The sequence below is a fragment of the Monomorium pharaonis genome, chromosome 1, assembly GCF_013373865.1.
Source record: "Monomorium pharaonis isolate MP-MQ-018 chromosome 1, ASM1337386v2, whole genome shotgun sequence".
Taxonomy (NCBI): Eukaryota; Metazoa; Arthropoda; class Insecta; order Hymenoptera; family Formicidae; genus Monomorium; species Monomorium pharaonis.
Window position 1 is genome coordinate 31,374,044 of NC_050467.1, and position 27,735 is coordinate 31,401,778.

Consider the following 27,735-nt stretch of genomic DNA (forward strand, 5'->3'; position numbering starts at 1 on the left):
AAACCTTGGAGGTGGCCATACCAGCCGGCCGGCCCACAGCGCGGGCGCAGCAGATTCAAAAACTGCGCGAACGATTTGAAATTGCCACGCGCCGCCAGGAAGAAGCAACCGCAAAGCAAGCCAAATATTACGACCTGCGAAGGCGCGACTGGAGACCCGAGATCGGCCAACAGGTCTACCGCCGCGAACATCCGCTCTCCAACGCGCAGGAAAACTTCGCGGGAAAACTGGCGCCTCGATACACTGGGCCATATACAGTCGACCGCCACATGTCGCCTGTCATCGTACGACTCCGCGACAACAACAACAAGATCATGGGAACCGTACACGTGAAGGACTTGAAGGAGAGTCCGGACACCGAATAACAACAGAAACGGAGGGTATAAAAAGGCACGATGAGCCCACCAGATCAGAAAGTGAGCGATAGCAGCAGCAGGATGCCAAAGTCTAAGAGCTCTCTTCGAGACCGCCACGCCCATGCCATCGCCGGACCTCCACGGATCCCAACAAGCAGCCGACCCTTCGAGGCCTCCGTCCGGACACCAGGGCGCAGCCAACGGCGCGAGAACGAGCCGCCTAGCACCGCCGCGCCAGCTTCAACACCAGCTCCGGCGCCGCCATCCGGACCCCGCCGGCCCGCAGTGGCACGCCAGAGGACGACGCGCTCCCGCCAGGAACGGCTATACGCCGAGGCACCGCCAGCAGCCGACAACGGGCGAAACGTGTTACTCGCCACGTTCGGGTCCACGTTGTCGGACCTGGACGACGACGACGACGATAACGAGGAGCTAAGCGCCGCACCGGAGGAGCGCACGACATCCGCGCCGATGCCCGACATCGCGTCGCTCCGTATCGCGGGCCCCGCCGCTACGACTCCACCAGCGCCGATACCAGAGCCTGCGCCGTCACCCTCCGTCACCGAGGTGCCCCGACAGGTCGTCGCACCGCCACCGCCACCGGCCCGGCCACCATCCGCCACTGCCGAAACAGCCGCAGCTGAGCTGGCGCAACCGCCGCTACCAACGCCGCCGCCGACGCCGCCCGCCTCACCCGGGTACTTCACCCGGCCGCAACCGACGCCGACACCGACACCGCCTCCGACCGGGTACTTTACCCAGCCAGCGCCGCCACCATCATCACCCGCGCCGTCACCATCGCCGCCAGCCCCCGGACCATCCGCTATTCCCAGCGAAGTCCTGCGGACCATACCGTGGGAGCGCATACTGCCAGGCCGCCGCTACCGTCACCAGGCCCTCGGGCACCGCATCGTGGTGAAACACCAGCTCGACGGGTCCTGGTATATCCGCTAATAAAGAGAATTTTCATTGTACATAGGGACGGGGTCTGCCGAGGGGGAGGTGTAACGAGCCGTTCCTCCGCCACGTTAAGGCATATAGATACGAGGCCGTTACCCTCCTACCTCGTGTAGTCCCCTCCGCTTATCTCGGTCTCCCCGCACATCTCCGCTCCTCTTGTCACCAAACGGGGGCTATAAAAGCCCTCCGCTGGTGATAAGGAATCAGATCTCCCCGGTCTAGCGTACTGAGCCGACCGATCCACTCAGCGAATTGAGCTGAGTATCCAGAGCACGCACTGAGTGCCGAACATAACCGCAAACCCGGCTTCCTTCACTAGCGCGCATTGAGCGCTTCCTCGCGCCACGCTGCGAGTGGCAAAACACCGCCCCGCTCGACACCCGGATCCCGGTACGCGTATTGAGCTACCGATCCCGACCGCACACGGGGACCCCGCACTGAGGGGAAACCGCCGATGCGGAGGATCATCCACGCGGGATGATCTTCGACGATAATAACAGCTGATCGTCGAACAGCTGATCACCGTGGCTGTCGAGCCGAGCTCCGCGCCGTACCGCGCAGTCGCGCACCGCCGCGACCAATCGTGACGCCGCACCGACCGACTCAGCGAATGCGAACGCCGCACCGTACCGCGCAGCCGCGACCGTAACGCCGCAGCCAATCCGGCTACCACCGCGACCGACACGAACGCCGCCACACATTACACCGCCGCGGTTACACCGCCACGAGCATTGTAATCCGTAAGACCGGCCGCTAACGCCGATCGACGCACCGACCGATACACGGGCCGTACGCCCGCCGCAGCCAATCCGGCGCCGAGTAATCAACGCGCACATGCGCTCCGCGACACACGTTGCCATAACCAATCGCCCGCGACTCGCATAGCGAGATCTTAGTTGTAAGTTGTCAGAGTAGGGACTTTGTATATATTAGCTAGGATATATATTAGAATAAATACTATCGTTAAACATATACCGTTTGCCTTCGTCATTCATTCAACCAGCCCGCCGCCCGAACCCTGAATTAACTGCGGCTATCCGTAGCCCATCACAATTAAAAATTCACGGTTACAAACTTATTAGCTTTTTTTATTTGTGTATTTAATAAATTATTACAAATTTTTATTATTTGATTAATATTTTTATTGAAATTAATTTTATTATAATTTAAAAAAGACAATAAATTACATTAATACTAAAAAATTAAATAACAAATAATAATAAATAATACGATTAATGATATCGATGATTGATATCAATTAATCTGCTTGACGCCCGCGACGCTTGAGATAAGTGGGGGGAGGAGGAGCATAGGTGCCTTTCGTCAAGTATCAACGTGCTGGCCGCGAACGCACATTTTCGTGGCAGCCTTGAAGAAAAAGAGACGGATATCTCTCTCTTGTTAATATCCGAGTAGCGACAGAAAATAAGAACAGAAGTAGTATATATTATTTATGGATAATAAAAATATAGAACATAACACATAATACAATATATAAATAATATATAAAAATTACAGCACCAATGACTTATTTATTATGTATCGTCTGTTTTAATTTTTTTTTAATTGGTGCTGAAAATGTGTATACAGGGTGTTAATAAACCTTTGCATAATATTTATACCATTGTGTTGCCCACGAAAATCGAAGACGAAAAGCTCTCCAAATTTTTTCGATTTCATGCGTACAGTTCTTATAATTATTGTAGGAAAATAGTGAAATATTGCCAATGTACGCACGGCTATAACGGAAACACGAGCGCGGTGGGAAACAAGACGATCGTCGTCGCTCGCCGCGAGGCGAGGAGAGCGCAAACAAAATTCATTGCTATTCACAACGTTGTTCGTAGCGATAAGCGATGGGGACTAAGAATGGTCGACGATAGCTCATAACTAAAATTTTTTACATAAATTTTTAAACTGTACTACATAAATTGCGAAGCTAAAAAAATTAAAAGTTGATTGAAAACATTAAGAGAATCATTTTATAGTATTTTCATTGATATACTTGAATTTTAAACCAATAAAAGAGAATAATTCGTTGGAAATCCACTACAGCTTATGCTCTTTCGTAATTTTGCAAGCTTATCAGAACTATGTAAAATTAATATATTTTGTTTATTTATAAAATGTAAGTAGACGTTTTCACAAACAGCGGACTTCACAATTTGTGGACTTTATTCCAACGTGCAAAATTTCCAAAACGAATAGGAAACAATTAATTGTTCATGACTTATTCGCTTTTATTTCTTTAAAATTCAAGTATATTAATGAAACTAATATGACATATTCTTTGCTGTTAAATGGTCTACAAGTATAAAATATGTGGCCAAAAATATTAACCTTACATATTTAATTGATAAAGTTGGAAAATTGCGAGAAAAAATCGGAAGCGGCAGACTTTTAATGAATTATTCGGTTTTATTAATTTAAAACTGTAGTTCATAAAAAATACTATGGCGCATCTTCCGAAAGCTGTAAAGTGACCTGCTAGTATAAGGATAATAACAAAATATATTAATTTTATATACAGTTCTGATAAGCTTGCAAAATTACGAAAGAGCGTAAACTGTAGTGGATTTCCAACGAATTATTCGCTTTCATTAATTTAAAATTCAAGTATATCAATAAAAATACTATGAAATGATTCTCTTAATGTTTTCAATCAACTTTTAATTTTTTTAGCTTCGCAATTTATGTAGTACAGTTTAAAAATTTATGTGAAAAATTTTAGTTATGAGCTATCGTCGACCATTCTTAGTCCCCATCGCTTATCGCTACGAACAACGTTGTGAATAGCAATGAATTTTGTTTGCGCTCTCCTCGCCTCGCGGCGAGCGACGACGATCGTCTTGTTTCCCACCGCGCTCGTGTTTCCGTTATAGCCGTGCGTACATTGGCAATATTTCACTATTTTCCTACAATAATTATAAGAACTGTACTCACGGAATCGAAAAAATTTAGAGAGCTTTTCGTCTTCGATTTTCGTGGGCAACACGATGGTATAAATATTATGCGAAGGTTTATTAACACCCTGTATATGCAGATTTTTAATACTGGCAATGATTTTTGTAATCTATATTTCCTATGTGTTACGCAAAAAATTTCCAAAAATCTACAGTGGCTCTAATTGGAATTATTCATTCCTTGTCGCGCTCCGTATCGTCGTCATTCTTTATCATCCTCTCGTACACTGGTAGCAGCGCCGCCGCGCCGTCGCTGTCGCTGTCAATCTCTCGTACACCGGTAGCGGAGTCGGAAATACATATATACACATATAACATGTGGTTTGAGAGCATATATCTTGTCATATGCTCGTATCCTTGCATCGCAGGCGATACCGAAATGTGGGCATTGAAGAAAAATTCTTACATTGCCTGGATTCGAATCAGAGTCAATCTGATCTTTTTGATGACGAACGGAGCGCTTTACCACCTGAGCCACTGTAGCTTACGACTTGTTCTGCTTTAATTTAAATATCTGCTACTACCATAGGCTGTGTTCGGAAACGTCACCCGAGTGCTCTTGGATATCATTCTATCATTCTATCTTGTATTAATATTACATAATAATGTAAAGATACATAATAGAATAGATGCATAATGTAAAATTCATGTTTCACTTACGGCCTTTTGTGGTCTTTAGTATTTTATTATTTTTTAGATATAATCAAAAATAAAATATATGACCTTTATTCAAATATTGACATGTATATATTTTTTATTTATTAGTTGAAAAAAAGTTAAAAATTATTAAGTGCAAGGAATTAATTAATATACAAATAACAAATTTTTCTCCATTTATTTTACAACTAACCGGTTTGATAATTTAGAAATTATTAGTTACATTACAATAAATATAAACAAATATAAAATTATATAACTAATAAAAATAATAATAAATTTATGAGATATAATAGTGATATATTTTTATTAAAATTTTAGTTTTAATGGTTTTTCATTGTGTTATTACATTGTACGGAAAAATTGTTAATAATAAATCGTAATTTATTCGATGTGTAAGCTAATTGATATAATCGAGTGATTTGGGCTAAGGTCCACTTGATGCTATAAACATTTCAAAGCATTTTTTGATTGACCAATTTGTAAAATTCTTTGTTCCGATTGGTTAATAAAATATTACGAAGCGTTTGCAGTGTCAAGCGGCCCGCAGCCTCTGTAAACAGACGAACAGAGAACGAGCGCACGAAAAGAAATAGAGCATGAGCGCTCCGCGATCTCGTTTAATTTTGACAAACTAAAGATGCACACATTCAAACGTACAGTCATGATATGGTATATACGTCATGGTATATACGTATGTGTCTTTCGTTTGTCAAAATTAGCGAGACTTCCACTAGAGAATAGATATTAGTAGGAATAAAGAGGGGATTCTAATTACAGAGCTCCGAGGTAGGAGCGGGTTGCGGGAGATACTTGTGGGCGCGGGGAGGATGCGGACCGGGAGATCTCGCCACACGCCGAGATAAGTGGAAGGGGAGATCGCGTGTCACAGGCACGTTTCGGGGTCCGCGACCGTCCCCGAGAAACAGCTGAACGGGAGAGGGAGAATCGCGCTCCGGGGCCGGCGCCCGCTGCCGCCGCACCCCGCCGCTGTCCGCTTCAGCCAAGATGTTCGCTCTCTCCCTTTATTGCGAATCTGTCTCTCTCGCTTGTACTCGATGTCTCCGCTCAGCTATTTCTCGAAACGTGCCTGCAAAACGCGGTTCTCCCTTCCACTCATTTTGGCGTGTCGCGAGATTCCCCAATCCGCATGCCCCCCCCCCCTCGACCGCGTCTACGAAAGTACGAATATCTCAGGCAACCCGCTCTGGGAATCTCCCCCTCCCCCTTCGTAGTTAAAATACCCGCTTTATTCCTACTGATATTTATTTTCCTCTCATCAGCTGTTCATAGAAATATAACTAAATATTGTTACGTCTAATGTAGCACGTAATTAATAGAATATTTTGTCGCTAATTAATGAATTGCTCACATTAATTAATTTCTTCTCATAACAAAAATCATATAGAAACATATATATGTTAATATTTAATTAAATAACAGTCATAAATTGTATTGTCTATAATATGTAAAAATAATACTAAAAGCTATAAAAAGCCGTAAATTAAACACGAATATTATTATTATTATATATATATATATATATATATATATATATATATTTTACATACATAATATTTATTTACATAACATTATGTAAGTATATTATTTAATATAGCCAAAAATGTATATCTATACGTCATAAATAAAATATTAATACCTATGTAAGTTTACATGGGTAGACACATGTGAGAGAAATGTCAAATTTAAAGCAAAAGAAACTACCAACTACAGTGGCTCAGGTCGTAAGGCGCTCCGCTCATCATCGGAAGGATCAGATTGACTCTGGTTCGAACCCAAGCACTGCTGAGTGCTACGTATTCGGCAATTTTCCCTTTGCCAAAATGGCAATAATTCCCCGTTGCCGTGCATGAAAGGATGGCAACAGCGATAACGATGGCGATAATGCCGCTACTGGCATACAAAATGATGACAATATAGTGACGGCGCCGCTACCAGTGTATGAAAGGACGATAATAAGAGCAATGAGGAGCAAAGAAAGCTTACCTAGAGCCACTGTAGATTTTTTTAATGCTACGTAACATATAGGTTGCGTTCGGGAAGACGCTATTAGCGCTATCAGCATCAGTTTATCCTTGTTCTACTTTTAATGAGTAATGAAGATGGACTGATGCTGGTAGCGCTAATAGCGTCTCCCCGAACGCACCCACAATGTAACACATAAAATATGAAAAAAAATATTGTGCGATGTAATGAATAAGCCCTAGATGTTTTATATATTTTTATATTTCATACATTATGTATTACGTTGTTTATTATCACGCATAATTTTATGTTTATAATGCGTATAATTATCCAAAATCTGTGTCATTGAAAGGCATTATACAAATTCTTACTAAAATAATATTGAAAGAACATTCCCGTTTTCAATTAATAAATATAAAATATTTATACACATAAAGACGTAATAAAGAAATGTATAACGTTTTATACAAATTAATCATAAATAATCAATTTTTGCATTAATAGGTATTGTCCAGTTTTATGTATAGCGCTAATTTATAAATTTACATTATTATATGTAAAAAATTTAACACTTAAATTTTAAAAATAATTTCCAAAAATGACATTAAAAATTAACTTGTCAGCTTTTTCACGAAAAATTAACATTAAATATTTTTAAAACAATTTTTTAATTATAATAATTACTTCTGAAATTATGTCTAAGATTATCCATGTCATTTGCATAAGTTACATAGTTTATGATAAGATAAACATAGTTACATGATATCCCATACGAAATATGAATTAAAATACCTCAATTTTTTATAATGTTTATAAAAGAAATTTGATACTACAAATTATATAAGTTTCAAGAAATATTTTACAAATATATGATACGTGTGAGTAAAAATTGAATAAAATGTATACACGCGCGTGCACGTGAGCTGTGCTAGTTGTACTGCGATTTCAAGCCCGAGCACGCTCTCGCACACATCGTGCTCTATCTATCCGTCACACTCTCATGTCAGTTACATTTAGTCGTCAGCGTGCCCGTCGATAGAGTATCATTCCGTCCTTTTTTCCTCTGTTTTTTAATCAGCTCCGACTTTAAATTTTTGGCGTATAGTCCAATAGAATTAGCTTCAAAAAGGACCGTTTTGAAAAAAAATTGATAACTCAGGTTTGGCTGTATGTAAAGCAATGTGTAGATTAAGATAGATACACTTGCAACTCGCAAAAAGCTGATTATTGAAAAATTACGGTTTGAAGTGAGGAAAAAGCAGTTTTTTGTTTGCGCACCTTTCAAATGCATTTTGATAGCGTTATTATTTTAAAAGTTATATAATTGTTAATTAGACTTATTTTTTACACGTTTATTTCAGGCACTTAATTGCATTGCACACATTTCGCAATGCCGATATACTATACTGCAACTTTATAAGAGAAAAAACTTTTGTTCGGGTTCGTGCATAGTCTCAAAAATGTAGAAATTAAATTTTAGTAGAACGCGTTTTGGATAAACAATTGACATTACTCGAAAAGAAAAGTTGTTAATATTTTTTGATAAAATTTGGTACACTTTTTTATCGTCATAAAAGCTCTATTTTCTTATAATTTCAAATGCTTGAGTTAATTTGTAAGAAATTATTAACAATTTAAGAAATAGCAAAAAAACTGCTTTTTCCTCACTTCAACCCGTAATTTTGCAATAACCCCCAGCTTTTTGCGAGTTGCAAATCTACACATATTAATTGTGCTTTACGCACAGTCAAACCTGAGTTATCAATTTTTTTTTTTTATGCTAATTCTACTGGACTAGTATGTTTATCGCGCGGGCGTCGCCGGCTGTTACAATAATTATAATTGGCGCATAATTGTAAATAATTATACAATATAGTCAATTATAATAAAAAATCAATTATACAATAAGAACAAATAACAAAATTATTTTAGGCTTATATATTTTTCAAACATTGAAAATAAAGATCTTAATTTTTAATTAAAGTAAAAATACAACAAGAATTGGAGGATAGGTTTTTGTGTAGAAAAAAATATAGATTTTTATTCTTAACTAAAAATATGAATTAAAGAATTTTAATGTTCCAACATATTTATTCCATGTAAAATTTGTCAATTTTTAACTTTTAAAAAATAACTTTTAATTTTAAAAGACTTAATTTAAAATACTTCGAATTTTAAAAAGTTTATTAACTTACCTAACATTGCTTTTGTAACAGTAAAAGTTAGTCAAAGAAATGAAAAATTTTTACTTTTATTCTTATAAAATTTATAAAAAATTTATAACAAAATTTATATAATAAAAACGCACGCAAAGCGCGCGTATGTGTTATTTACAAAGATAAAAAACTGAATACGTTTGTTACTAAAATTTTTTTTTATAAAATGCAATACAACGTAAAAACTATTCTGCAGCATATAACACGAGTATAAAATATAACCTAAATAGTCAATTAAAAATTAAAATATTAATTTCCAATTGAAAAAATTTATTGGAGCATTAAAATTTATATTCTCTAATTTATATTTTTAGTTCAGAATTAAAATCTATATTTTCTTAATAAAGTTTTTATATTATTCTATTTTTTATTGAATTTTATTTTTAATTAACAATTAACATTTTAATTTATAATTTGAAAAAATATTGAAGTCTTCTAAAATTTATTTTTTAATTTTTTATTATACAATTAATTCTATTACAATTAATTAAATTGTATATAATTATTTTTATAATCATGCCCCGATCGTAATAATCGTGATAGTTGACAGCACTCGCGCGATAGACACGCCGAAAAAGCGTTTAGACATCGCGATTGCTTCGGAGTCCCAGCTGAGTTAGAAGAGAAGAGGAAATAAGAACGGAAAGACACTCTGTCGGCACGGGACGTCTGTGTACTGTGTGTGTGTGTGTGTGTGTGCGTGTGCGTGTGCGTGTGCGTGTGCGTGTGCGTGTGCGTGTGCGTGTGCGTGTGCGTGTGTGTGTGTGTGTGTGTGTGTGTGTGTCGGGTTCGGAATCGCAACACAGGCCTGGCTGTGGACTGGGAAACGGTTGACCAAAGAAAGCGATTGTTTAAAAACAAGAGACAATCGCGTAGTCCATGCTCAGAGACTCAGAGGAGTCAGAGATCAGATCGTCAGATCAGATTCTCTTCACAAATCAGTGTACTAACGACCGTCACACAGTGTAGACCTGCGGAGCCGAATTCATGAAAGTGGAAGGCAAAAGAACTCGCAGACGTAAGTATATATTTAATTACAAATATTTATTGTATGTAGATATTTTACTATTAATTAATTATTATAATCTTTTTTAGCTAGGAGTGACGGCTGTATTACATGCGTGCCAGAGACGGCACCGCTGCCATATAAAAAGATCGGATTGCGATCGGAGCATAAGAGGACGACGGCAGCGACGGCGCCGCTACCAGCGGATGAAAGGATGATAGCGACGGCGCCGCTCCCGGTCCACGAGAGGATAGCGATAGCGACGGCGTCGCTACCAATGGATGAAAAGACAAAAGCGACGGCGCCGCTCCCGGTCCACGAGAAGATAGCGACAGCGACGCCGCCGCTACCAATGGATGAAAGGATGATAACGACGGCGCCGCTCCCGGTCCACGAGAAGATAACGACAGTGACGGCGCCGCTACCAGTGGATGAAAGTACGATAGCGACGGCGCCGCTACCAGTGTATGAGAGAACGGTGGCAGCAATGGCGTCGCTACCAGCGGATGAAAGGATGATAGCGACGGCGCCGCTACCAGTGCACGAAAGGACGATAGCGACGGCGCCGCTACCAGTGTATGGGAGAACGGTGGCAGCAACGGCGTCGCTACCAGCGGATGAAAGGATGATAGCGACGGCGCCGCTACCAGTGCACGAAAGGACGATAGCGACGACGTCGCTGCCGGTATACGAGAGGATGGTGGCAGCGACGGCGCCACTACCAGCGCATGAAAGGACGACAGCGACGGCGCCGCTACCGATATACGAGAGATCAACAGCGACGGCGCCGCTATTGGCACAAGAGACGACGACAGCGACGGCACATTATATGCAGGCTACTACTTGGAAAGGTCGAGACGGAATTAACAAGGTATGTATCAATCACATTTTTTTTAATATTACAACATTACGGCTGCGTTCGGAAACATCACCTGAGTGCTCTCGAGTATTATTCTATCATTGTTGTTCATTGAGTGTGAGACAAGGATAGAATGATATCCAAGAGCACTCGGGTAACGTTTCCGAACGCAGCCTACATTGCACGCGCTTTGCGCTATTTAGCCTTTTTATAATAAATCTTAAATTATAATAAACTTTTAGAAAAAAATTACGTATTTTAAAAATATTTGAATGAAAATATATTTAAAAACGAAGTAAAAAATTAGGAGATATTTATATTTAAATAAAATAATAAATTATTTAAAAATTTTGAAATAAATATATATTATACTATATTATAAAATTTTAAATAAAAACATAGTTTAAATTTATAAAATAAAATAATTAACTTTGTATTAAAATAATATTTATTATATTATTAAATTTTAAATACAAAATATTAATTTTATTAATAAAATAAAACTTTCAATTTTTTTCAAAAAATAACTCAAACGGTGCATCGCCTAATTCAAAAAGAAAAAAAAAATTAAGGAAGTACGCATTTGATCCACCGGCACCACCAGCAAGAATGATCGCAACCCCTCCGGTATCGATGCAAGGCTACGTCCCGGCACCGCCCGCGATGCAAGCATACGTTCCGGCATCGCTCGCGATGCAAGGATACGTCCCGGCATCGCCCGCGATGCAAGGATACGTCCCGGCATCGCCCGCGATGCAAGGATACGTCCCGGCATCGCCCGCGATGCAAGGATACGTTCCGGCATCGCCCGCGATGCAAGGATACGTTCCGGCATCGCCCGCGATGCAAGAATACGTCCCGGCATCGCCCGCGATGCAAGGATACGTTCCGGCAGCACCCGCGATGCAAGGATACGTCCCGGCATCGCCCGCGATGCAAGGATACGTCCCGGCATCGCCCGCGATGCAAGGATACGTCCCGGCATCGCCCGCGATGCAAGGATACGTCCCGGCATCGCCCGCGATGCAAGGATACGTTCCGGCAGCACCCGCGATGCAAGTATACGTTCCGCGGTATTATTAGTGTCACACACACACACACACACACACACACACACACACACACACGCCCGCCCGCCCGCCCGCCCGCCCGCTTGCACGCACGCACGCACGCACGCACGCACGCACGCACGCACGCACGCACGCACGCACGCACGCACGCACGCACGCACGCACGCACGCACGCACGCACGCACGCACGCACGCACGCACGCACGCACGCACGCACGCACGCACGCACGCACGCACGCACGCACGCACGCACGCACGCACGCACGCACGCACGCACGCACGCACGCACGCACGCACGCACGCACGCACGCACGCACGCACGCACGCACGCACGCACGCACGCACGCACGCACGCACGCACGCACGCACGCACGCACGGCACGCACGCACGCACGCACGCACGCACGCACGCACGCACGCACGCACGCACGCACGCACGCACGCACGCACGCACGCACGCACGCACGCACGCACGCACGCACGCACGCACGCACGCACGCACGCACGCACGCACGCACGCACGCACGCACGCACGCACGCACGCACGCACGCACGCACGCACGCACGCACGCACGCACGCACGCACGCACGCACGCACGCACGCACGCACGCACGCACGCACGCACGCACGCACGCACGCACGCACGCACGCACGCACGCACGCACGCACGCACACCACACACACACACACACACACACACACACACACACCATGAACAGACAGGTACTCGCGCGCATGCCCCCCCTCTCTCTCTCTCTCTCTCTCAATGCAGGTAAATAAAAACTATATTAAATAGAACTAATAAATTTTTTTATTCAATATACACGCATGTAGTTTGTAACCGCCGCTCGCGAGCGACGGCCAACTTCGCCTTCGTCCCTGGTCGCGGCCCTGAGCCGCCCGGGTGTCGGGGCGACTATCCACGCGAGGTTTCCCGACGCAACGCTAAGTTGGGCGCCAGGTACGTTAAGCGTACCACTCTGTGTGCACCAACTCGCAACAAATGCTACTATCCTTGAATCTCGGGAAAAACGGGCGCACGCTAGGCGACCGGGGCGTTAGCGGCTCCGAGATCCAGCTGCTCAGCCCTCAAATAGCAGAGGGGGAGGTTCGGTGCGGGCGGATGGAATCGGGAAGGCGAGAGAATTACTTGTACGACACAGATGTAACAAATAAAAACAACAATTGTATTTGATCGTAAATAATACAGAAACGGACGACTCTGCGGAGCGGTGGTGGCTCGCGCGCGTTATCAGCGGGTGTCCGCTGGATATCAAATTTTTCGAGAACGGTCTGTTAAACGAGCGGGCTATGATGCGTACGCGGGAACTCTCCGACTTGTCTTACGCTTGACTCGGCGCCGTTGGAGGACGCCGGCTTCCGTCAGGGTGACCTCGCCAAGGGCGAACGGGACGGATCGCAACTCCGAGCCCGCGCGACATGCGACGGACTCGTGTTCTCCCGTGCTCGAACGATTCTCGCGAAGATAAGCGCGATGATTGCTAACGATCCGCCAGTACGGCGGGATACGACGAACGCGTCGATAATTATCCGAATATACTCCCCGAAGGGCTCGCAGTCACAGTGCGATCGACCAAATTATACAACATTGACGAATCAAGTCTTCCACGACGCGACAAGATACAGCGCGGGAATAACCCGCGACACGACGACCGGACGCAACAACAATTGACTCGGCTGCGGATCGGGACGCACACGCAACGCGAAACGATTATAAAACACACGGCACGTAGCGAAATCACGCGGACGGGCGCGATCGGGCGAGACGACGAAGCTCCGTTGAATCCGGGAGCTCGAGATTCTCATAAACGCCGAGAGATTTTGCGACAAGTACGCGATTTCCTCGCGGCTCGCCCAACCCGCGAAATCGGTGGCTTTACAATATGCGTGACGCTCGTCTCACCACTCTGCCTCTCCTCTCGTGGCCTCCTCCGGGTCGGGATGTCTTTCGTCCCTGCGTCCTTCCTTACACTCGGCTCGGGATAGTGGAACGCACACACAGTTAACTCTACTTCCGCAGCACGAGTGAGGAATCCTGGATCTCGCGGGGACCGCTCGGCGGCGCGCCCCACCTTGCCTCCGGCGTTCCCGGCCCTTATTGGCGGATTTCGCGAAAATCGATTTTCGCGCAGAGCGCGGTGCCCACGCTGTCGCCGGCTGATCGATCCACGCACGGCGGTCGATGTTTATGGGCCCCGGGCACGGGAATCCTGGCGCTTCCTTGCGCGGCCGACTCTTTTCTCTTCGCCCGGCGTATCCTCCGCCATCGGGGCGTCATTTCCTCCCCGACGGGGCGTCGGCGGATCTTGAGTTGTCGTGATTCCTTCGCCGCACTTCCCGCGGTATCGGGTCTTCAGTCGCCCCGTCGGGATGTCGGCCTCGCGCGCCGTCGCTGGATCCTGAAAGCGTGATTCAGCGGCAGTATCGGAATTCTTACATGGCACAAACGGTAGGCAAGATAAGGGCGGCATTACCTGCGGACCCCCCGCTTAGAAAGGGTCTTCCTCGACTCCCTCGTTGTTCGCTCCTCTGTAATCTCCGGGACGATTTTCCATTGAGACGAGACGTCCGACAACTACAAGGAGATCTTCACAGCCACCGATCTCCGCCGCACCCGCGGTATAACGCTCGCAAAAATCTTAACACGTAATTATAGGGACAGCACGTGGGACGCCACACACACAAAAGTACAGAGAATACGCTTTTGCGTCCGCTCCCGAGCGGGAGGACGCAGGGCCCGCGTGATGTTATTGCGTAAGGGCCCTCAGGGCCTTGTGACGGACAGCAGCCTGCGGCTGTCACGTCACAAGTTATATATCATCTCAGAAATTTTGCATTTGACACCATTTATGAAAAAATACTTATATATTTGTACACACACACACACACACACACACACACACACACACACATCACGCGCGCGCACGCGTAACAAGTTATATTGATATAATCGGGGTAGATTTATATTACATTAGAATATATGCACAGTATGTACTATTTATTCTTAACATCGTTACAATATTTTTATTTCTTTTTTATCTATTTATATAATTGTTGCAATTCTCTCTCTCTCTCTCTCTCTCTCTCTCTCTCTCTCTCTCTCTCTCTCTCTCTCTCTCTCTCCCTCCCTCCCTCCCTCCCTCCCTCCTCCTCTCTATCATCCTTTCCCACTCCTTCGTCTTATCTCTCCCTTTCTCTTTTTCTCCTTCCTTCTCTTTCCCCCTGCCCTTATATCTCCCTTTTCCTCTTTCTCCTTCCTTCTCCCACTCCCACTCACAGAGAGAGAGAGAATTGCAACAATAATATAAATAGATAGAAAAGAAATAAAAATATTGTAACGATGTTAAGAATAAATAGTACATACTGTGCATATATTCGTTTAGAAATCAAGTGATCAGATATATTATAAAAGAGTCCCTTGTTCTACATTATTAATTAAAGTGTTTTACACGCACACACACACATACACACACACACACATACACACACACACACACACACTATGAACAAATATTATTTAGCGTATGTCGAAAATTTTGATATGTACGTAGCATATGTATATGTATATGTATTTATGTATCAAATTAAAAAATTGAACTTACAAAATGTGTCTATTTCATACGTTATCCTTGTAAGTTTATTATAGTTTGTTTATAAATATAATTGTCATAGCAAAATATTAAAAAAAAAGTAAACAGATAAACTAAATAAATAGAATTTTTTATAAAATCTGATTGTTATATGGGATCATGATACAATATTATTTTAAATGTAACATACTATATAAGTATTATATTCGCAAATTGTCCTATATAGAAATTATTATAAAAAAGGAAGTATGTTGTTTTGTTGAAATAGGAAATATGAAATGATAATATATCTGTATCTACTCATCTTCTCCCTGTTTTGACAAAACAACATTCTTATTTTTTCAAGAGTTGGATACAGATATTTTATATCAATATCCAACTCTCATCTTGCCCGTTTCAACAAAACAACATACTTTATTATTTTTAAAAAATAATTTCTATATAAGACTATTTACGAATATAATATTTAGGATGTTACATCTATAATAATAATAAGGAAATCCATAAAAAAACAAGGGGATAAGGTTGGCAATGATGGAAAATGTATAGAATCGATAAATTTATTTATGCAATAGACAACACTGTGATGCATTCAGGAGTAGCATAGAGGCAGAACTGTGATTGTGACAGATAGTGCATGTAAAGTTAAAATAATCTCACTGAGATGACAGGTCAGCAAGACGCAGATTAGTGCTAAATATTAAACTTTAATGAGATTATTAATTTAGGATCTCTCTTTACAATACGAGTTATTGTAAACTGTCTTTGCTGTTTAACTCTGACTGCACTTATTATGTAAAGATTATCTTTTTTATAAAATTACGTGATTATGTATTTATTAATTAAATTAATTAATAAATACAACTAGAGTTAAACAGTCATTTTACAGTAACTCGTGTTGTAAAGATCCTAAATTAATAATCTCAGATAAGACTTTCTGTAATAGTATCGATATTGCAATGTGAAATAATATTATTACCGAAATACCAAGAATAATATAGGTTGATTATTATTTCTTAAAAGAAATAAATCCTTTTTTGTAAAGATTTAATGATCATACAGACCCATCAAAAGTAAAAGATTACTAATTAATACAGACCCATCAAAAGTAAAAGATTGATTATTAACCTTTTACTTTTCATATCTGTCTGTATGATCATTAAATCTTGACGAAAAAGTATTTATACATTAATATCTTTTAAGAAATAATCATCCTATATTATTCTTCGTATTTTGGTAATAATAATATTATTTCACATTATAATATCAATTCTATTACAGAAAAACTGATCTGAGATTATTAATTTACAATCTTTATAATACGAGTTATTGTAAAATTATTGTAAACTGACTTTGCTGTTTAACTCTGGCTATATTTATTATCTAAAGATTATATTTTTCATAAAATTATGTAATTTTATTACGTTTACTTTAATAATTCAATTAATTAATAAATACAACCAGAGTTAAACAGCAAAGTCAGTTTACAATAACTCTTATTGAAAAGATCTTAAATTAATAATCTCAGATCAGTCTTTCTGTAATAGTATCGATATTACAATGTGAAATAATACTTTTTTGTGAAGATTTAATGATTATATAGATCCATCCAATGTAAAAGATTAATTACTAATTAATATTTTACTTTTAATGAGTCTGATCATTAAATCTTTACAAAAAAGTATTTATATATTTATAACTTTTAAGAAATAATAACCAACCCATATTATTCTTGGTATTTCAGTAATAATAATATTATTTCACATTGTAATATCGATACTATCACAGAAAGACTGATCTGAGATTATTAATTTAGGATCTTTACAACACGAATTATTGTAAAATGACTGTTTAACTCTGGTTGTATTTCTTAATTAATTTAATTAATAAATACATAATCACATAATTTTATAAAAAAGATAATCTTTATATAATAAGTGCAGTCAGAGTTAAACAACAAAGACAGTTTACAAGTAACTCATATTGTAAAGATCCTAACCTAGATAACCAAACCTGCAAAAGCAGAATCCCACAGCAAAGCCACAGCCTACTGTTCGCACCAAGCTCGCGTTCCGCAGACAGAAACCGCATTCGACAGATCTGCTGCTTTTCTGCCGCCAATATGCTGTCAGATTTTGTTCAGCAGATTCTGTCTACGAAACACAAGCCCAATGCAGACACAGTTGGTCATGAATCCGCTGTGTGGGACTCTGCTTTTTCAGATTTGGTTATCTGGCTAAATTAATAATCTCATAAAGTTTAATATTTATCACTAACCTGCGTCTGGCTGACCTGTCATCTCTGCGAGGTTATTCTGATTTTCCATCTGTCACAATCACGGTTCTGCACTACATACCTCCGTGCTACTCCTGAATGCACCACAGTGCAACTTCAGAAATAAATTTATAAATTCTAGAGATTTTTCATTATTGTCAACATTATCTCCTCTCTTTTTATAGATTTTGGCTCCTTACCATAATAATATTGTATTGCTGATACCATATAACAACATTTATTAAAAAAAAAAAAAAAAATTGGTGTACAAAAATTTAGTATGCCCAAGTCATATTATTGCATTTTTGTTTATACGTTTGTGAATAAACATAAAGTCCTGAAAACACAGTAAAAATGCGAGCCAAGTTTTTGCTTCACTATCTAAATTTATACATGTGCCGTGTCCATGGCGCTGAAGCGCCCATAGACGGGCCTGCATGGCAATCCTGCTTCTAGGGCTCGCAGAGACGATCTCACATTATTATTATTTTTAATTAGGGAAATCTTTTTATTGAGTAAACAGAATTCTAAATCCTTCTCCAGAATTAAAGTATAGATAATAAAATTTAGTGCTAACCACAATTTCATTCGAAAAAAAATTACAATATTCTACTTTTGTTATCGACTTTTACAGTCGTGTCGTAGTTTTCAAAGTAATGCGCGCGCGTATATGTGTATCTGCGTGCATATGTATATATCAGGCCTGTTCAACTTGCAAGTTAAACTCGCTACTTTTTCACATTACATTCCCACAAGCAGTCAGAAAGCTACGAAACGAGAGGAATAGGGATAATCGTGAAAATCGGCTGAAAAATACAAACCGACCTCAAGTCTAATTAGGTCGATAGATTATCATATGATCCAATGATGCACTTCACCGCACATTTGATTACAGCACCACCTATCATGCTATTCTGCAACTAAACTAGTGCTTTGTTTCTATCCTCGGACCGCTTCGGACCGATTCTTCACTCACACATATATACGAAATTTTCTCTGAGGCTTTTTTCTTATACCAAAGTTTCTAGCTCATTTCTGCAAGCATTTTATTATTCTTTCATGTAATAAGATTAGTGCGTACTAGTTATTTGTACGTACAGAGTCTTTAAAACTTATGTGTTGCAGATGAAAGATACGAGACGACTGCACAAAAGTATAATTTTCTAACTTTTTTCGTTTTTTACATAAAATTATAGGGAGGCACTATTTGTTATTGTCTATACTTTAATTCTGGAGAAGGATTTTTAATTCTACGAAATCAGTAAAAAAATAGGCCTAATTAAAAATAATAACGTTCAATCGGTAAAACAGACGACTCCAGCATCCCCTTAAAGAATAGATTTATATATGTTATGTATTTTGTATTTCTTTATAACTTTTTTTAATGTGTATAATATTTTTAAAGAAGAAAGAAAATTAAGTAATGAACTAATGTATGTTAGAATGCTTACTCTCTATCTCTTTTTTATTCTTTAAATCTGTATATAATTGTTTATATAATTATTGCAATTATTATTATTTACAAAAAGTAAAAAGCTAAATAGCGCGCGCGTAGCGCGCGCCTGTGTTGTTCTAGTTATAAAAAACATGTATAATATAAAATTAAAAATACAACTAGTACATATAAACAAATAATCACAGATTGATGATTCAAACATTACAAAATTTTATACATGGATACATAATGTTAACGATTAACTGAGTATATTAAGTATCTAATATATACATAAACAGATTTTTTAAAATATAACATGTTAGTAAGTATATTATATAAATGATTAACTAAGAAACGATTTCCACGACACTATATTATTTTACACTGGCATGTGATTTGTTGGAAATTTTATTTATTTAATTAATTTTAATCATATAATTAATGTAGAAAGCACATATTAAAAAAAAATATTAAACACATAATGATATAAAATAATACAATTAAAAAAATTATAATAATTTAATAATTTAACTTACAAGGGGACCTTACGGGTCATGGGTCATCGATTTTTTTCATACTCATAAGATTTGAAGATCAGTACCCGGACTTCAATTTCCTAAAGCAGTTCGATGCGCTTCTCAAAAATACTCGAGAAAATCGATTCTAAAGATTTCCAATATCTTTAAGTACAGAAAATTTTGACCTATCGTCAGAGCCGCTCGTAGCCGAGCGCACAGAGCTCTAGTTTCGTAAGCGCGGAGTCGCTAGTTCGATTCTTGCTCTGGCCCCAATTTTTTTTAAATAAGTCAATGGAGTTTTTTTTTAATCCTATATCTTAACATTTATCAAATTGAAATACTAATTAATTATTAAATATTTATTCGTTATTTTTTAAATAAAAATTAACATCTTTTTATTTTTAGTTACCACTTGCTTGAAAATGCGAATATTTATAATAAATTAACAGTCATACTAAAAATACAAAAACTAATTTAAAGAATAATTTTCACATTGTTTATAAAAAGTTAAGTGTAAAAAAATGACAAGAAATTGCTCATGTGCAATCATATATATTCTTAAATCATAAATATACGTGACATAATTTTTTTAAATTCTTCATACTTAACTTTTTGTAAGAAAAACAATGTTAAAATTATACTTTCAATCAGTTTTTATCTTGTCAGTATGATTATTATTTTTTTTACAGAAATTTTATAAGAAAAAGAAACTCGTACAAATATATATAGACGTATGTTGTGTGTTATTATATAGTATATTTGTATGTTCACGATTCTATTGCTCATTCGGGCTCGAGCCGCTGCGATCAGCTGTTTCTTGACACGCGAGAGACGCGTGTCTTGAGCACGCTCGAGCCAGCGTTTCCCGGGTGCGACACGTGAAACGCTGTCTCCTAATCGAATTTTGGCCAATGGGCTTGGAACGCGATCCCGCCGGTTCGTCGGATTTTTCGTGTAAGCGTTCACCCGCAAGTCAGTCGTGCGCTACTGCCTCCATCGAGCACCCGCATACTCAAAGTATTCTCGCGAATAGTAGACCGTACTGCTTCGCTGTAATTTCGTGCATTTATCTCTATCAATCGGACGCCGTGCTGCACTGCGTGCGAACCGCTTCCGATTCGAACTAATTAGTTGGTGATAATTCAAGATTTGTTCATAGTGTTGGTGACGCGCGTGATAGCGGTGGATCGCGGTCGCGACACCCTCTTGCGATCCGCGTCATCGTTTTAATACGCGCACAAGATCTCCGCTCCGGAAGGGTGTGCATATCACACTCGGCAAGATTTCCGTCGCGTCGATCTATCGCATTTACGGGGGTTCAAGATATCCGTTTGTTCGGCACCCCGCTATTTCGTGCTATCCAAGTGCATGTAAAGTTTTGGTGAATTAAAGGAATAGTGCAAGGTATAATTGTTTTTAATGGTGTGATTTCCCTGCTCAACATCCTCCCACACTTCCATCTCGCGACGCTCAGCGCTGGGCGATTCCGGCGTCATATGTTCTGCGCGTGATCAGTCCAAGTGAGTAGTCACGCGCAAACATAGTATTTTGGTCCTTCGAGCCGGATACGCAGATCGAGTGCCGGGACTCTGCGATTTATTATCACTCATCTATACCACGCGCTCCATAAATCATGACTGATTTACTATCAAAGCAAGTGCTCTTGCAGCGTTCAATCGAGCGCGCTCTCGATAACTTTAAAAAGGTGGGTCGAGCCAACCTTACCCCAGCGAAGATTCGGAGTCGGCTCGCATCACTCCAAGATAACTGGGGCCAATTTCAAGAGGGACATGTGCGGTTGCTCCAGGCCGTGCCGGAAAGGGATCAAGCTGCGATGGACTACTTTAAGGACGGATGCTTCGAGGCGACGGAAGACGTCTACCAGAACACGAAGGACGTCCTCACTGACTGCCTGGAAGCGTTGGAGCCTGTTGTGAGCCCAAACCCGTCCCTTCACTCTACTTGCGTACACGCTGACGCGTCGGGGCTTGCGAGCTCTCGTATGCCGCCTATTCGTTTACCTCCGTTCAGCGGGAGTTACTCCGACTGGGAGAACTTTCGCGATCGGTTTTCCGCGCTCGTTATTCAGAATAATTCACTCAGCGATTTCGCGCGCATGCATTATCTTGCGTCTTCGGTTTCGGGTCCCGCACTTAACTGTATTTCTGACATTAAAATTACCGCGGACAATTTTCAAGTGGCATGGGCGGCACTCACGAATCGTTTTGATAATAAACAGCGATTAATGAAAAATCATTTTACTACCTTATTCGGGTTGTCGACCCTGCAACGGGAATCCGGAGCGGAATTGCAGGCTTTAGTTGACAAGGTTCAGATCACCGTTTCGTCTTTGCGTCTTTTAGATCGAACTCCTAGCGACTTGTGGAATGACTTTCTTGTCCATCTAGTAATTCAAAGGTTGGATCCTGTGACTCGTAAAGCTTGTAACCTTAAATGGAGCGAGGCCGACGATCCACCCACGTACGAAGAGCTAAATCGGTTTCTGACCGGTCGTTGTCGCGCGCTAGATGATAACGCTATCAGCTCAAATTCGAAATCGAATCGCGCATCGAATGTATCTCGCGCCCATGTAGCGACTACTTCTGACTCCGCTCAGCGACTCAACGCCTCCGCACCAGCATGCCCGTTATGCAAGGCTCGACATTATCTAAGCGCGTGTCCTAAATTTGTCGCCTTAACTCCGAAGCTGCGTATGGAAACCGTAAAGAAATTCAAACGCTGTTTGAATTGTATGAGTGCGGCTCATTTACTACCTGACTGTACGAGCCAATATTCATGCCGATCGTGTCAAAAACGACATCATTCCCTGCTCCATATGGAGCTTGCGTCACCTTTGTCTTCGTCGGCGAACGAGAATGCTGGTGGTGAATCGTCCGCCATATCTGAGCAAATTAATTCTCTCGTCGCGTCCACTACTACGTGCGCTCGCGATCAGGTACTTCTCGCTACTGCGAGAGTCACGGTCGGCGTATCCTCCGGGAACTCGGTGGTGGTTCGGGCTTTGATTGATCAAGGCTCTGAGGCCACTTTTATTTCTGAGACCTTAGCTCAAACGTTGCGAGCTAAACGTACTCGAATGCCTGTCGCCGTCTCCGCCGTTGGAGGTGTTCAAATCGGTCAAGTTCGTCAGGCTCTAACCATTACTGTATCGCCGTCGCGTCGAGTCACGCCGTCCTTCGCCACGACGGCACTTATTCTTAAATCTCTAACGTTGTACGCTCCGAAACGCGTATCATCGCGGTCCGCCTTATCGCATCTCTCGCATCTATCATGGGCGGATCCCGATCCTACTAGCTCGGAAACTATTAATATAATAATCGGCGCTGACTTGTATGGCGACATCATTTTGGATGGAATCCAGAAAGGTGCTTCTGGCCAGCCTATTGCCCAGAACACCGTCTTCGGATGGGTGGTGTCGGGCCCAGTGGTGGCGACGGCGTCCGCAATCCACATTCCCGTCCACTTTAACGTACATCATTGTGCGTCAAGTCTGAATCTGGAGACCGCTCTGCAAGTTTTGGGAGACTGAAGAACTTCCTACCACTCGAATTCCCACATCTCAAGAAAAACGATGTGAAGAACATTTTTGCGCGACTCACTCTCGTGATTCGACGGGGCGGTACATTGTACGTCTGCCCTTTCGTGTTTCGCCGCCGCCGCCAATCGGTGATTCTCGCCGAATCGCCGAACATCAATTCAACCGGCTCACCCGACGCTTGAATTTGCAAGCAACCTTGCGAGAGGAGTATTTTCACTTCATGCACGAATATGAGCATTTGAATCACATGCGACGGGCCCCGGCGGAATCCGAACCATCAACTCAGCGCGTGTACATTCCCCACCATCCGGTCTATAAGGTTGACAGCGCTACAACCCGATTGCGTGTAGTGTTTAATGCTTCCAGCTTCACTTCTAACGGGACCTCACTTAATGAATTTCTAACTCCCGGGCCTAAACTTCAAAATGATTTATCGGCGGTTATGCTACAATGGCGTCAATTTCAATTCGTATACACCGCGGATATTGCTAAAATGTATCGCCAAATTTTAATCGACGAACGCGATATCGATTATCAACGTATTTTGTGGCAGCCGGAGAATGCTGAGTCGGTGTGCGATTATCAGCTTCTCACTGTCACGTACGGCATGTCATGCGCTCCGTATCTTGCCCTGCGCGTCCTTCAGTGTTTAGCGGAAGATGACGGACCACGATTCCCTCTCGCCGTTCCTATTCTACATAAACAAACTTATGTGGACGATGTCCTGTTCGGCGCCCACGATATTCGAACCTTGAAACATAAGCGCAATGATCTCGTGTCACTGCTGCGTTACGGGCAATTCGAATTGCGGAAGTGGGCGAGCAACTCTACTAACCTACTCGACGACATTGATCCTCGCGATCACGGTTTAGCGTGCGACAAATCGTTATCAACTGATGAAACCGTCAAGGTTCTCGGAATTGTGTGGAACCCAGCTCTTGGTGCGTTTTGCTATCGCGTCTCCCTGGAGAGCTCGCTCCCCAAGACCAAACGATCCATTCTCTCAATTATCGCTCGATTGTACGATCCATTGGGCTGGGTCACACCGGTCACTGTCGCTGCAAAGATTCTAATGCAGCATTTGTGGCGCCAACAACTCGAGTGGGATTCCCCCCTCCCATCGTCTATTTTGGACCACTGGGAATCTATTTATTCTCAGCTTGCTCATTTAAATCATCTTCGAATCAAAAGATGGACGGGTCTTCTGCCCGGGCAGCGTGTCGAACTGCACGGGTTTGCCGACGCCTCGACGTTGGCATACGCCGCGTCGGTATACCTAAAATTCATTAGTGCTGACGGTGAGATTCATGTTACGCTGCTCGCCGGTAAATCTAAAGTGGCTCCCATCAAATCTATCACTATTCCTCGCCTGGAACTCTTGGCTGCTCACTTGCTTGCCCGCCTCCTTGGTTTTGTTAGGATGACCCTTGAGCTGACCTCCGTCTCCTGCTTTTGTTGGTCGGACTCTACGGTTACTCTCACCTGGTTGCGATCTCATCCCTCCCGGTGGGCTACGTTCGTAGCAAACAGAGTATCCAAGATTCAGGAACTTCTACCTGATGTCAGCTGGCACCATGTGCCCACATACGATAATCCTGCCGATTGCGCCTCACGAGGCATACACGGTGGTGACATATTGTCGCATTCTACGTGGTGGCACGGCCCACCATGGCTGTCACTTTCGCGAGAGGCCTGGCCTCCTGACTTCGAATCTTCCGAGACCGAGTTCCCGGAGGAAAAGAAAGTTACATCTCTCTATGTTGCGGAACCGGTTTATCATTGGGAACTTGCTACCCGATTTTCTTCCTGGAACAAGCTGATTCGCGTAACCGCGTATCTTTTAAGGTTCATTGCCAACTGCCGTCGCAAGAGTAGGACCACTGAACCTCCATCTTGTCGCGCGGCTCTCTCGTGTCAGGAGGTGTCGGATGCCAGATTCTTCTGGATCCGTCAAATTCAGGGAGAAGTGTTCCACTCAGATCTACGATCGCTAAAAACTACTCGCACAGTTGTTCCTAAAAGTTGGATTCTAATGAAATTCTTCGCGTTGGCGACCGCCTAAGGCACGCGCCGCTCCCTTACGATACCAAACACCCGATCCTACTTGCTGCACATCCGCTTGTGCGTCTCTTGATCGTCCAAGCACACCTCCGCACTTTGCACGGAGGGCACCAACTAACACTTAACTCTCTTCGGCAGGAGTATTGGATTCTGCGCGCAAGAAATCTCGTCAAATCTGTCATACATGCCTGTGTTACTTGCGTGCGCGAGAGGGCTGCCACCCCCACGCAACTAATGGGGGACCTTCCTGCCTCCCGAGTCTCTCCTCCGCCTCGAGCTTTCTCTTGGTGTGGTCTCGACTATGCTGGACCGGTGAGGGTCCGTGCATCTGCCGGTCGTGGCATCACATCTCGCAAGGCATATATCGCGCTCTTTATATGTATGTCAACGCGCGCGATTCACTTAGAATTAGTCGGCGACTACAGCTCCTCCGCTTTTAGAGGCGCTTTCACTCGCTTCTGTTCCCGACGCGGCCTTCCTCAGACCATCTACTCCGATAACGGCACCACATTTGTGGGAGCTGATAAGGAGTTAACCGCGGCATACAAGGCGGCGATAAGCGATCCCAATTTCCTAAATCAAACAGCTACGGATCGCATATCTTGGCACTTCATCCCCCCTTCCTCTTCTCATTTCGGGGGACTGTGGGAGGCGGGGGTCCGTAGCATGAAGCACCATCTTCGACGGGTTATTGGTAGCCATACATTGTCGATCGAAGAATTTACGACGCTCCTCTGCCAGGTCGAGGCATGCCTTAATTCTCGTCTGATCGCTCCATTATCGGACGCGTTCGATGATTATCAATACCTAACCCCGGGGCATTTTTTAATTGGGTCGGCAATCACGACCCCCCCTGCACCGTCATTGCTCACGATCCCTGAAAATCGCCTGTCTCGCTGGTTAACTGTTCGCCAGTTATCTGAACGATTCTGGCGTCTGTGGGCCAGTGACTACATTAATACTCTTCAACAACGGACGAAATGGCGCCAAATCACGTCCCCAATCGAGGTAGGGCGTCTCGTGTGTCTCCGCAATCCAAACCTTCCGCCGTGTAAATGGGAGCTCGGCCGCATCATTCAGGTTCATCCTGGTGCTGACGGGCTTACCCGCGTCGTAACGATTAAGACCGCCACATCCACTTATGTGAGACCCATTGGAAAACTCTGCGTACTTCCTGTCGATTGTGAAGCAACCCTATCGTAACTCATTACGAGGGACCATCCTTCCTCCCGCTCTCTATTTTCCTCTCTCCCCTTTTCCTTCTCAAGTCTCTTTATGTCTCCTTTTCTCTCTATTCCCTTTCGAAGGGTGCTTCTCAATCACATTTTGCGTTAGTCATAAGTTTTGCGTTAGTCATAAGTTTTGCGTCAGTCATAAGTTATGCGTTAGTCATAAGTTGCACTAATCGTAAGTTTGCGTTAACCGGAAGCTCCGCGAATATTAAATTTAGATATTAGAATTATTCCACTCAGTGCCGGATGCGCGATTGCTCTCCGTCCGCAACAAGTATTCTCATTAATTGTGACTGCATAGGCTCATGGCGGGCGGTCCATTGAAATTACATTTCAAGGCAGGCGGAATGTTCACGATTCTATTGCTCATTCGGGCTCGAGCCGCTGCGATCAGCTGTTTCTTGACACGCGAGAGACGCGTGTTTTGAGCACGCTCGAGCCAGCGTTTCCCGGGTGCGACACGTGAAACGCTGTCTCCTAATCGAATTTTGGCCAATGGGCTTGGAACGCGATCCCGCCGGTTCGTCGGATTTTTCGTGTAAGCGTTCGCCCGCAAGTCAGTCGTGCGCTACTGCCTCCATCGAGCACCCGCATACTCAAAGTATTCTCGCGAACAGTAGACCGTACTGCTTCGCTGTAACTTCGTGCATTTATCTCTATCAATCGGACGCCGGCTGCACTGCTTGCGAACCGCTTCCGATTCGAACTAATTAGTTGGTGATAATTCAAGATTTGTTCATAGTGTTGGTGACGCGCGTGATAGCGGTGGATCGCGGTCGCGACACCCTCTTGCGATCCGCGTCATCGTTTTAATACGCGCACAAGATCTCCGCTCCGGAAGGGTGTGCATATCACACTCGGCAAGATTTCCGTCGCGTCGATCTATCGCATTTACGGGGGTTCAAGATATCCGTTGGTTCGGCACCCCGCTATTTCGTGCTATCCAAGTGCATGTAAAGTTTTGGTGAATT

The 27,735-nt window shown here is 42.8% G+C and overlaps 5 protein-coding genes across 5 annotated transcripts; all 5 read left to right on the forward strand.

Moving 5' to 3' along the window:
- Window positions 1-395: 395 nt before the first annotated feature.
- Window positions 396-1,310, forward strand: LOC118646974 (vegetative cell wall protein gp1-like). The gene has a single exon (XM_036290986.1). It carries the CDS (start codon window positions 396-398, stop codon window positions 1,308-1,310), a length of 915 nt encoding a protein of 304 aa, XP_036146879.1.
- An 8,707-nt stretch (window positions 1,311-10,017) lies between these two features.
- Window positions 10,018-12,086, forward strand: LOC118646975 (ice-structuring glycoprotein-like). Its single transcript, XM_036290991.1, has 3 exons — window positions 10,018-10,081; window positions 10,234-11,015; window positions 11,580-12,086. Exons 1-3 carry the CDS (start codon window positions 10,018-10,020, stop codon window positions 12,084-12,086), a joined length of 1,353 nt encoding a protein of 450 aa, XP_036146884.1.
- Window positions 12,087-21,545: 9,459 nt separating this feature from the next.
- On the forward strand, window positions 21,546-23,462 carry LOC105840772. Its single transcript, XM_012687830.2, has one exon. The coding sequence runs from the start codon at window positions 21,546-21,548 to the stop codon at window positions 23,460-23,462; it is 1,917 nt and encodes a 638-aa protein (XP_012543284.2).
- Window positions 23,463-23,691: 229 nt separating this feature from the next.
- LOC118646978 lies at window positions 23,692-25,533 on the forward strand. The gene has a single exon (XM_036291006.1). It carries the CDS (start codon window positions 23,692-23,694, stop codon window positions 25,531-25,533), a length of 1,842 nt encoding a protein of 613 aa, XP_036146899.1.
- Window positions 25,534-25,766: 233 nt separating this feature from the next.
- On the forward strand, window positions 25,767-26,735 carry LOC118646983. The gene has a single exon (XM_036291009.1). It carries the CDS (start codon window positions 25,767-25,769, stop codon window positions 26,733-26,735), a length of 969 nt encoding a protein of 322 aa, XP_036146902.1.
- Window positions 26,736-27,735: the final 1,000 nt, after the last annotated feature.

Coding starts and splice junctions, on each gene's coding strand:
- LOC118646983 (XM_036291009.1), top strand. CDS start 25,767: ATGGGGGACCTTCCTGCCTCCCGAGTCTCTCCTCCGCCTCGAGCTTTC.
- LOC118646974 (XM_036290986.1), top strand. CDS start 396: ATGAGCCCACCAGATCAGAAAGTGAGCGATAGCAGCAGCAGGATGCCA.
- LOC118646978 (XM_036291006.1), top strand. CDS start 23,692: ATGCACGAATATGAGCATTTGAATCACATGCGACGGGCCCCGGCGGAA.
- LOC118646975 (XM_036290991.1), top strand. CDS start 10,018: ATGCTCAGAGACTCAGAGGAGTCAGAGATCAGATCGTCAGATCAGATT. Junction 10,082..10,233: donor GATTCTCTTCACAAATCAGT/GTACTAACGACC, acceptor AATCTTTTTTAG/CTAGGAGTGACGGCTGTATT. Junction 11,016..11,579: donor GTCGAGACGGAATTAACAAG/GTATGTATCAAT, acceptor AAATTAAGGAAG/TACGCATTTGATCCACCGGC.
- LOC105840772 (XM_012687830.2), top strand. CDS start 21,546: ATGACTGATTTACTATCAAAGCAAGTGCTCTTGCAGCGTTCAATCGAG.